This window comes from Myxocyprinus asiaticus, chromosome 6 (genome assembly GCF_019703515.2).
Source record: "Myxocyprinus asiaticus isolate MX2 ecotype Aquarium Trade chromosome 6, UBuf_Myxa_2, whole genome shotgun sequence".
NCBI lineage: Eukaryota > Metazoa > Chordata > Actinopteri > Cypriniformes > Catostomidae > Myxocyprinus > Myxocyprinus asiaticus.
The window spans coordinates 18,808,407-18,819,830 of record NC_059349.1 but is presented as its reverse complement, the minus strand read 5'-3'; the positions used below and the strand labels follow the sequence as shown (position 1 = coordinate 18,819,830).

The window sequence follows — 11,424 nt, the reverse complement described above, 5'->3', positions numbered from 1 at the left end:
GTTTATTTTACCATACTTCAATGCAGTGGAAATTTAGTATTCAATTTAACACTCTACATCAGGAGTCTGGTTTAATAGTAAAATAAAATATTCGAAATTCTAGATTCTAAAGACTTATTTTAATGTTGGCCACAAAGTGGATGACATTTTTTTATTCTCAGAACATTATCAACCTGTTTACACGCTCAGTGGTCATGATGTGGGTCTCATCAATGTTTGGCACTCCATTCAGCACACAACTGAATAAAACAGGCTGCATGACACTGATAAATGATTACTGCCAGAGTAACATTCACATACAGGTGTGAGGGATTCAGCATTTTACAAAGAACACAAAGAACAAACATATTCCTCTCTCACTTGGTTTTGCTCGCGTGTCCCCTCCGCGTGCGAATGATGCGAAGATCTACTGGGATTTTACTAAAGTTCATCACTGAAAAGGTTTGCTTGCAAACTTGGCACTAAACAGCACATGCAGCATCACGAATGGACACGGAGTGGCTGCATCACACATTTCTTTGAGCATAATATTGCACTATTGAGCACTTTAAGTTTTTTCCGAAGAGGAGAAAGTGCGCACTCGCATGCATGGTTGCCAGATTGCATAATTTAAGTATGACATAAGGTGAAATATTTCCTATAAGTATAAATCTCTGTTTAAATGTTGCATCTATTATCTGGCAACCCTGATCATATTAAAGGCTTGAGGATGTGCGATAGGTCCCAAAGCCAAATAAATGAAAGATCTAATAAAAAACGTTCATGATAAATCGACCCGCGGGCAGCAGTTTGCCCTGGTCTGCAATTGAGGGTGCTTAGCACCCTCAAGCACCCCCGTAGAACCGGGCCTGCTGCTAATGCCAAATGCCCGTGCTCTGTTAATTTATTATACTCTATGGGTAAATAACCAAGCAAATGGCCTGAAAATAGGTGTATGTTCCATAACACACTCCAAATCACAAAACTTCATGTTTTCCTTGAGCCTAACTGCAGGTGAAGATACAGCATTTGAGAAAAGTAGGCATATTGTCATCACACTGCATATAGCCTGCAACACCTCATATGGCTTCTGTTAAAGTTTAAGCTGGAATCTAACCCAGCTGCTGCAGCATCTTGTACTAAAATATTTATATAAGGTTGGTTGATTACCACAGGCAATAATTTTGACTTCTCCTTAAGTCTGTTAAAACAGACAAAAATTGATTTAAAGTAATGGACCTCCATTGGAAGCCTATGAAGCAAGGCATTCCGAAGAGTTTAAAAACACAAATATGTAGTTTGTATTCTTGTTAAAGTGCTTATATTAATTTCTCTGTAGAAAGAATTTTATTTTAGCTGTAAAGTTGTCTAAATAGTCATTTTATCGGTGGCACCACTGTCTATTGTTTTAGGTGAGTTTAAGTTCTGGTTATGCATTAAAGATGTAATTGTTGCAGGTCGATATTTATCGTATTTAAACAGTTAATTTCTAGTATTCTTGCACGTATCATGTGAAAGTTAAAGGGTTTATTGTTTTCTGTTTTAAAGGATGGATGGATAGCAATTTTTCCACACAAGTATAATGTTAACACATATCATTTTTATTAAGGTTTGTGGGTGGGTAAATTATAAAGTTTTCATTTAAGGGTGAATCTCCTTTAAAGGAGAATAATAATAAAAAAAACTCTTAGTATTTTTCAGTTCTACATCACAATCTCCGCCAAACAAACCCAGGCAATATACATATGCTTGAATTATGTTATGTAGTCTTACTTCATAGCAGTAAGACCAGTGTAGATTTTTTTTTTGTTTTTACCACACTAACAGCCTAACAAGTGTTCTGATGGTGTCAGTTTAATATACCCATGGGAATTTTCATTCACACGTCATCTCTGTTGTGTGCTCTGAGCCAATTCATCCTTATTTTATTATGACAAGAGACGGGTTCCCCTGTGAACTGCTTTCACAGCCACTAAAAAACTATTTTCTGCTTTTCTCTGTCACACACCTCATCAAATGTGTTCTGTGTCTGGCTGTATCCAGATCGCACAGGTACCCATGAGTACTTTTCTTTGCATGTGTCTTGTCTGATTTGCCACAAGAAATAAATAGGGTCAAAGCACTGTGGCAGGCATGCTATGGACTAGAAACACTTTGCTTGAAGGCACAACATCAGTGGTCAAAGAAACTGTGACAAGTGGGATTTGAACTGGCATTTTCGTGTACATAGTGCAATGCACATAGGGGAGAAATAGGGCTAGTTGTCACATGCTAAAGTTTTTGAGTGAAAAGTTCAATTGCACAATTGTGTGTTTTCTCTAGCAGCGGTTTTGTGTGTCGATTTCAAAGGTTTAGTTCCAAACCCTTTTAAATTAAATACTGTTTTGTGAATTTTATCCTCCAAAGTTTCAATATCGTGTTGGGTTAAACAAGTAAACACAATAAAACCACACTGGCATACATTCAGATAAGTGTCAACTAAACAATGAGGGTAGATTTTAACTGAAGGTTTGAACTATTGAGGTTATCACATTTTTATTGGGGCAAGTTGTCACATGTTAATTCCTTACTTGAAATCTACAGGAACTCTTTGAAAATATGAAGAGATGGAAGGTTAAGTCTGAAAATAAAATAGTTAAATATGGTAAAAAAGAACATGGATGGGGCCAGTATGAATTAAATTTGGGAGCATTTATGAATTCTTTCTGATGCTAGGTGTAGGGTTGGTTTGGGTTATGGCATATGGCTAAAATATGTTTTCCTGTTGACTGTATTATATCATTTACAACTAAAAACAACTCGCTTTTGGCGTAACTCTGTGGAAGTTCAACAACACTTCCAGCTTCAGCCACTGGGGGCAGTAGTTCGAATTTCAGTAAGCACAGATCGATTTCAGCTCAAGAACTTTTGACCTGCTGTCACCGTGTTTTAGCATTTTTACCTTTATGAGTTTTACATTTGCATTGCAGCCTAAAGTCTTCAGAATTAGAGTATCACCGCGCTAAATGACCATATGTAATGGAGCTTTTTGACACCAATTTGTGACTACTTGTCGCTAATGGAAAGGCAAAGAACCTGGTGCAATAAATACAAATAAATTGGTCAGGCTTTGACCAACTCTATATATGTAGACTGACAGGCAGATCAACATTTTACCATCCATATTCTGGAGCTGGGTCAGACAGGGTGAATAAAGGAAATACAGACACCATTAAGAGCTATTTCCTTTAGCACATCAGCGAAATGGAAGCTAGCCTTTTAACACATCAATATGACCAGTAAGCCGAGTAACTATGAATAATGCAATAATCCATAAATCTGCTCTTCATGACAGGAATCAGTTGCTATCATGTTTTTTTATATATATTTTCAAGATTACTGATCATGAGGAAATATACACATCTGCCACATAAAAAAAAAAAAAAAACCATTAAAAAAAAAAACAGTGCTCTATACACTAATGTATAACAATTATTTTACAAATACAAATCTGTCCCAGATTGATCTAATGCACATATGGATTTGGTCTTTCTTCCATAAAGCCATCTAACTAGATTGTCATGACTTTTCTCTAATTCCCCACCCTTGCAGGGGGTTCATTGACACACTAGAGTGTGGAGGAGCTTCAATCTGTCACAAAGGGGTTAGAATGGCATGCTGTGCTAATTGAAGACATCTGTAGAAATGTAAAACGTGAGCGTTGGAGAAAGGCGATGTGGCATAGCTAGCTGTGAAGTATTGGCCAACTCATTTAAAGCCATATGAGTGTGGTGTGGAAAAACAAAAATTGTGCAGCCCAGATTCACTACCTGCTGTGTCCCACTGCATGCTCTTGTTTAGCTCATTTGTAATGTACACTGGGGTCCAAACATCTGCAACCACATTGAAAACCTGGAAATAAACATTTAAAAAAAAAAAAAAAATAGGATTTTGAATATTTAAAATATAGAAACATTATGATGTAAAATGAATAAGAAATAATTCTGCACTGTTTAGGTCACTAATTAAATAAGCTTGATATTGACCATGATAACTCATTTGTACAAAAGGTCAGATTTCCTTACTTCCATTAAAGCACATAAGATGCTTTTTTGAACATTCTCAAATCATGCTGGATAACATGAATCATCAGGTTTTGCAAAAACGTGTAAATACCGTGCCAGATCGAGTGAATACTTCCATTGATGCAAAAGGAGGAATTACAAATAGGCTACTACCCTGAAAAAATATTTTGTGGTGAAGTAAATATAGCAGAAAGGATTAAGTATCTTTTACACTGAATAAGTTAAAGCGTGAACTTGAAAATATTAAGTAAATTCTACATTTGTATTTAATTCAAACATGTAAAAATGAATGCTCTAGCTTACAAGTAAATATTATTTATCATTGTTTGTGATACATAATATCATATCATATTTATTCACTAATTTGAGTAAATTTCACAGGTGAATAAAATAAGTAATTTTACTTAACTTTTTGAAGCTGGTGTTCCCAGCATGAATAATTAATGAGCTTGCATGGTTTCACTGTTTACAAGTTTATTTACACCATTTTTATTGTTGACTTTGTTGTTACATTTGGTAACTTCTTGTTTAGAGAAGTCTAAAGTTCATTTTGTACTCCAAATTACCCGTTCATGATCAAATAACTATCTGTTGATTGTTACTGTCATTGTTTTTTGTTGAGGTCTGCGTGCGTAGCGGTACATCTTATTGTTTTAACCAGCAATGCAAGGTGTTTTTGTCTAATAGACCACACTGCATGCATAGAGCTTCCCTGTGGTAGGCTTTCATATGTCATATAGTACATGATTAAACATTTGTTTATAAGGAAAGATGAAAAGTTCAATAAAATGTTCATTTAAATTTTAAAGTTTATGTACCATAAACATCTTTTATTAGTAAAAGTAACTATTCTCTGAAATGTTTGTTAAATTTACTCTAATCAATATTATATTATAAAGTTAAGCAGATTTTACTTATATTTTATACCATTAAAATTTACTTAGAAAAACTGTGTGCAAAAACTTGCGAAATAAAAATCAAGTAAATTTTATTAGTCCTTTTTTTCAGTGAAAGAAATTATCATATTCAAGTTAATTTCTTTTCACTCAAACTGTTAAGTTGTTTTATGTAAATATATATTTATAATGGAAAAACAAACATTTTATTAAATTAGAAATGCAAATAAGAAACATTTTCACTAGTGGTCTCATACTTTCAGAATCCAGTGTATTAGCATATGGCCGTCCACATAATTCCTGTTTAATGGCTATTACTGGTCAAAAAAATATTATTGATGCATTCAAGCTTATAAAAACGTACTTTTGTTTAGAATATAATAAAAATCAGATAAATGAAAACGATTCCTTTTTTGTTGTTCTATGCTTGGGACGTGATTGGAAGTGAAACTGAAACTAAACTGCCACCTTGTGGCGCAAACAGATTCTCTCTCTGATTTACATTAAAGAATATCATTATGATGTGTAGACAAATGATGATAAGAGCAATGTTATAATCTTCTAACAGAAGTTTAGATGCAATTTAATACAACTCATACATATTAAATAGAATTTAAATCAAATATATACATGAAAAGTTCCTTGAATTTTAATTTGTGTTTCCCTTCACCAAAGCAAATATTTTAGACATAATTCACAACTATGTAAGCAAACCATTATTTATATAAGTGTGTACACTTACATAAAAAATGAAGGTTCACTCTTCATAAAATGCAAATACTTTAATAATTAAAGGCAAAATGAAGATGTCAATCAATGTGATGCCAAATAACATGCCTAAAATCTTAGACAAGAACTGTAAAAGAGCACATGCAGAAAAAATATTTTTTCCCTTTAATATTCTCTTTTTGTCATGCACAACACCAGTTTTGCCAGGAGGGAAACACACTATCATGGCTATTTGTAGGATCTCAACAAACAATCATGGCAAGGGTATCGATACTCATACAAAAATATCTATTTTGAAAATTTGAGTTTTACAATGAGTCATCTATCACAGTGAAAGAGCCCTAGAACAAGTACACCAACATCTGTATGAATCACCCAATGTGAAGTTTGAAGACTGAGTATTCCATTAAATATTTTTTTTTACTTCCCTTTAATTCTCCCTACAAACAAAACAGAACAAAATGGTATTTCCATCTTAACATACTGTATTATATTTATATATATTATATTTACACCTTACACCTCTGTAGTCTTATTACACTGCAATTCAGGTTTCAGTGAATAAACCTGATGAACTGAGATCTGACATAGAGGACTGAACACAGGCCACTGAGGGGAAAAATGTACTCCGTTATAATGAGAAGTAGTGCTATGCAAAAGGATATAATATTCAAGTTATTTCTGGATTCACAGTTAAATTCTCACCCAAAACCAATTTAGGTAGCATTCAAACCTCTGGTGTTACAAGCCATTTTGGAGTGTCGCACAACATCCCAACTAGAACTCAGAAAACAAGTATGAAATGAAATATAAAACTACTGGTTAAACATGGAGTAACAAATTACAAAGTAAAGTGACCTCATGATTTAAACCCACGCTTTCACTTTATGCGACACAATGAAACATTCTTTAAATATGTCACATGATACGTGACTGATGATTCTTACAAGCCAAAGGCACACTTTCTTTTTTTTTATCTTACAACACCTGTAGCACTTCTCAAACCTGCGTGGGTTTTTATTACACAGAGTTACTGATGCTGAATCAGTTGTCTCATGTAAACTTATCTCACTTCCTCATTTTTCTACCAAAAATGTGGTACCAAAGAAATTGGGAGCGCAAGGGCTTAGACCTGGTTGTTGTTTATTTATTGTTTGTTTTCTTCCCAGGGTGGAAGTCTGTCAACCAATGCCTTGTGGTCAGTTTGAATGCTGGCCAGCAGGCCACCCGTGTTCCCCTCTGAGCCTGAATAATCGATCTGCTCTCCTTTAAGAGTTGTCATCTGACCTCCCAGAGACCTCAGGATTGCATCACCAGCACAGATATCCCACTTTTTAATGTACGTTACATGGATATAAATATCGGCCTTCTCGTATTCCTCATCATTGGCATCTAGAAGAGCCAGTACTTTATATCCTGTGGAAAAAAAGAGCCCAAATGTTGCTGAAGCAATCTATAGTTATAGTATTTAACACTGCCAATGTTAACTGATAACTTAAAATCAGCATGAAACGGCATTCGCAATCCATTTTATTTCTGTAATGCTGATGTGAATGATGTGAACCCATAAAAGAAAAATAGGGGACGGGACTTAATTGTATCCATAAGAATTGACTGGATCATGAAAAGTGGTCACTATATGTCAGGTGGTTGGAGGTGGGGTTGAAAAAAAAAGACAGATTTGTGATGTCAGCCAAAAAGAAAAGTTACTTTAAAGGAAAAGGTTTATATTTATATAAAAATACAAATAAATCTTTGGAACAACACACAAATGTTTCGTTCACAATAAGACCAAGAATGAAAGTATGGTCAAATTTGATTTCACGTTGACTTAAGATTATTTAGATTGCCGATTTTTACAGTGAAAATTCATAAAAATAAACACTGTTGAGTGCATTCAAAGACATTTTGAAGGAAAAAAGTTATTACATTTATTGAGTTCATACTTATTTTAAAAGACAGTGGAAGATATTGTAGTACCTGCACCCCCTGCTGGTATAATTTCAGTATTATTTCCAAAGGCTGTCTGAACAAAGCCCTTCACCTTGCCTGAGTGTGAGCGAGACACAATCACCTTAGGAGAGTTTGTGTTGTAGGAAGCACGAGGTGCCAGGCTGGCTCCCTCTCCAACAAAACCCCAAGCTGATGATGAGAAAGAATATTTGAGCAACAGTATAAATCTCAGCTGCTTATTTAAAAACACAATAATGTCAAGACAGGTCAGTGAAGGTGTAATGACAATAAAAAATATATACTACAACCTCTTAGTCTAACGTTAAACCAAATGCCTTTTTTCTATTTGTTTGATTTGTAAAATATTTTTGTCAGTCAGTTATTTTGTGCGTAATAGCGGCTGCAATCTATAGTTCAAAAAGGTCCGAGAAAAACACTTTATTTACGTTTCACTGCATCATCCAAATGGTCTCTAGTTCTTGTTTCCAAACCCACAAGTTAATCAGGTCTCAATTATGTCTGTAAACCTCAAATAAACACACCTGTGTACCCAGTGAACGGTTTGTGGATCACACCTATAACAGGATTCCCATCCACAGCCACACAAACCATGGTGGTGACATACTTCCGAAGATTTTCTGTTGAAAGCAAACAATGAGAACGGATATACATCCTGGACAAGCATACGGGCAATGCAGTAACACAATACTGTTCCTCATACTGCAATAGCAGCACTTCACCGACAATGTGGCAATAAAACTTCAAATTAGACATGGATAACCTACATAGATAATAAGGCAAGTCAGGATATTGTATTCATGCCTGCCTCTTTCCTTGCAATTCAAAGGCAACCCTACTTGTATCGGTCTTCCAAAGTAAGGCCGTTGATTAAGGGATTGATGATTAATTGGACACACCTCCACCAGTTGATTTTCTTACATCAAATATTTATTTAATTCAAATTACTTTTCATTGAAGAAAAATTGAAGTACTTAAAACAACAAATTGCATTTAACCACCTTCCCAAATCCAAACACTTGCCAAACCAAAGTTGAATTTGCCAGCCTCTTTTTGTCATGACGTGCATATCTTTGTCCATCAATGTAATCACAGGTGCAAATGACAGATATATATTAGTTATTTTATAATATAAATACAAACAATCGAATTAAATGTAAATAAAAACAATTATTTCAAGAATGTTTAAACAAACCTCATAAATCTTACATTTATAAAACAGCTACAACACTACTAATTTATGTCAGGGCACAAACACCGAGAGTTTATACCTGTGTACTCCTGAGTGGCATCTAATGGGTCAATCCACACCGTGACTTTCTCTGCAGGCACCTCCTTCCCCCCAGAAACCTTCTCCAGAATGTCTCCAGGAATGCTGCGTGTCCATACAGTGGCCTCACCCTCAGCATTTGCATGTTCCTCTGAGTTCACCTGAAACCATATTAAAGAAAACCACACTTTGATCAACTTGTTCACCATATACACAGCGGTTTGTGTATTGTCCAACTAATTTAGCATTTTGTTTGTGTCCAGAGATGGTAAACCACACATCTTCCACTTTTAACCAAGCATCACAAAATAAAGATTGCTGGATGTTCAAACTTGCCTACGATGCCCCAAAATACTGTCTAGATAGGCAGCTCACTAGTTTTGAGACAGTTTCTGATTCACCAACACAATCATCACAGATCACTCTTATAGAGCTGTTCAGCCGTGACGGCAATTTGTAGGCGAACCCGGAAGAGAATTCACCATGGGTTCCCTTGGGATTTTCCTATGGGTTTTTATAATGGGGTTTTTGAACTTAAGTGTAAAATAAGGCCTGTGGTAAACATTACTTGACGATACGTGGATGCTTTGTTCTACGACATAAATTACACAGTCAAACCTCAAACGTGTTTTGAAGCCGCAGTGTTTTTTTAAGTACACTGTATGTAATTCAATATGGCTTATTCTATATTTACGTTTGAGGTATGAAAGTGTGTAATTTATGTTGTAGAACAAAACATCCATGTATAGTCAATAATGTTTACCACAGACCTTATTTTACTCATAAGTTGGAAACAACTCCCATAAAAACCCACAGCAAAATCCCAAGGGAACCCATAGTGAATTATCTTCTGTGGTTTTGGACTACAATCTGAATACAAAGTCTATTATATGCACAATGAGCTGTGTGATCAATCATGTTATGTTTTACCTTTACAAAATGTTACATTGTAGCCATAGTCTCCTCCAAAACTCCACAGTTAGTTTCTACAACAAAACTATGGTAATATCCAATATTGCCATGAAAAAACTAAAATGACAACAATTCTGAAAGTTTCTTATACTGTTTGTTACATGTTTATTATTATTATTTATTACTGTATTATTGCTATTTATTTATTTATTATGCTTTTACATAACTAAAAGTAACTGTAGTAGCTATGGTGTAACTATTTGGGGGGAAACAATGGCTACCATGGTAATTTTTGAAAGTATAGCCCATCTTTAAAGGGATAAATAACCCAAAAATTAAAATTCTCTCAACATTTACTCACCCTCATGCCATCCCAGATGTATATGACTTTCTTTCTTCTGCTGAACACAAACAAAGATTTTTAGAAGAATATTTCTGAAGCAATCCAATCGGTTTTGGGTGAGAACAGACCAAAATGTAACTCCTTTTTCACTATAAATCTTGACATCAGCAATCTCCTTGGTGACCATGATTTCAAGCTTGATTACACTTCCTAGTGCCATCTATCACTCTGTGCATGCGTCAAAACTGGTTGGATCGTCTCAGAAGACATGGATTAAACCACTGGTGTCGTATGGATTACTTTTATGCTGTATTATGTGCTTTTTGGGCAAAGTTTTAGTCACCATTCATTTGCATTGTATGGACCTACAGAGCTGATATATTCTTCTAAAAATCTTAATTTGTGTTCTGCAGAAGAGGGTGAGTAAATGATGAGAGAAGTTTCATTTTTGGGTGACCTCTTTAAGCACAGATCATCTATACCTGTACATAAGGGTAGGTGTTCTTAATCAGGTAGAACATCTTGCGGTGTGAGTTCAGATCACCCAGTGTGAGCTTTTCACTTGCTCCCTCCTTGGTCTTTCCCTTTGTCTTCTCCTCTAGTGTGTTGTCCTCCCTTATCCTCTTCACTTCCCGACCACCCTGAACCGCAGCCTCTATGGACAGGGCGAGCAGATCCCTCAGATCCACCCTACTCTTCTGTCTGAACGAGGCGATTCTGCTGGACAGGACTCCGGCATAGAGGTGATAAATCACCCCGACCCCCAGTAAACAGAACACAGCTATGCCGAGTGGGGACAGCCGGATGCCCATCGGAGCCATGGGTGAAGCGGTCGAGTGAGCCAGTGAATATGAGAACAGGACAGCTGTTTATTAGAAATGTTCCCCTTTCGCGAGCATTTGCATGATGTTTTAAATAAAACTGTACCACAAACAACTGGAAATACAGCGAGTCTAAATGAGGTTGAGCGAAACCTTCATTCACGGTGCTGTCATTGGTTTGTCGTATATCCCGTTGTATTAGTCCAAATATAAGATTTCTCACTGTGAAGGATCGATCACTGTGGTAGCGAATAACTCCGCGACAGTGTTCCACGTCCACTGTGAGTGCCAACAAGAGCCAAACCTGCACCCCGCGTTTTTCTTCCAGGTCAGGAGGAAACACTGCGAGTGTAAATCACGAGAGATCGCCCTCTACTGTTTCAGCATTTCTTTAAAACCTTGCATGTCTGTCTGCAGAAAATGTAATAAAATAAAAATA

The 11,424-nt window shown here is 35.8% G+C and overlaps 1 protein-coding gene across 1 annotated transcript; it reads right to left on the bottom strand.

Moving 5' to 3' along the window:
• Positions 1-5,810: 5,810 nt before the first annotated feature.
• bpnt2 (3'(2'), 5'-bisphosphate nucleotidase 2) lies at positions 5,811-11,301 on the bottom strand. Its single transcript, XM_051701010.1, has 5 exons — positions 10,647-11,301; positions 8,911-9,070; positions 8,164-8,259; positions 7,649-7,810; positions 5,811-7,084 (listed from the first exon to the last, which is right to left on the bottom strand). The coding sequence occupies exons 1-5, from the start codon at positions 10,983-10,985 to the stop codon at positions 6,816-6,818; spliced, it is 1,026 nt and encodes a 341-aa protein (XP_051556970.1). The 5' UTR covers positions 10,986-11,301; the 3' UTR covers positions 5,811-6,815.
• Between the last annotated feature and the right edge of the window lie 123 nt (positions 11,302-11,424).

What these genes read in the sequence shown, in the direction of transcription:
- bpnt2 (XM_051701010.1), bottom strand. Translation starts at nt 10,985, where the DNA reads ATGGCTCCGATGGGCATCCGGCTGTCCCCACTCGGCATAGCTGTGTTC. An exon ending in TGCCACTCAGGAGTACACAG is followed by an intron (nt 8,260 to 8,910) that starts GTATAAACTCTC and finishes TGCTTTCAACAG; the next exon opens with AAAATCTTCGGAAGTATGTC. An exon ending in ACCGTTCACTGGGTACACAG is followed by an intron (nt 7,811 to 8,163) that starts GTGTGTTTATTT and finishes TCTCATCATCAG; the next exon opens with CTTGGGGTTTTGTTGGAGAG.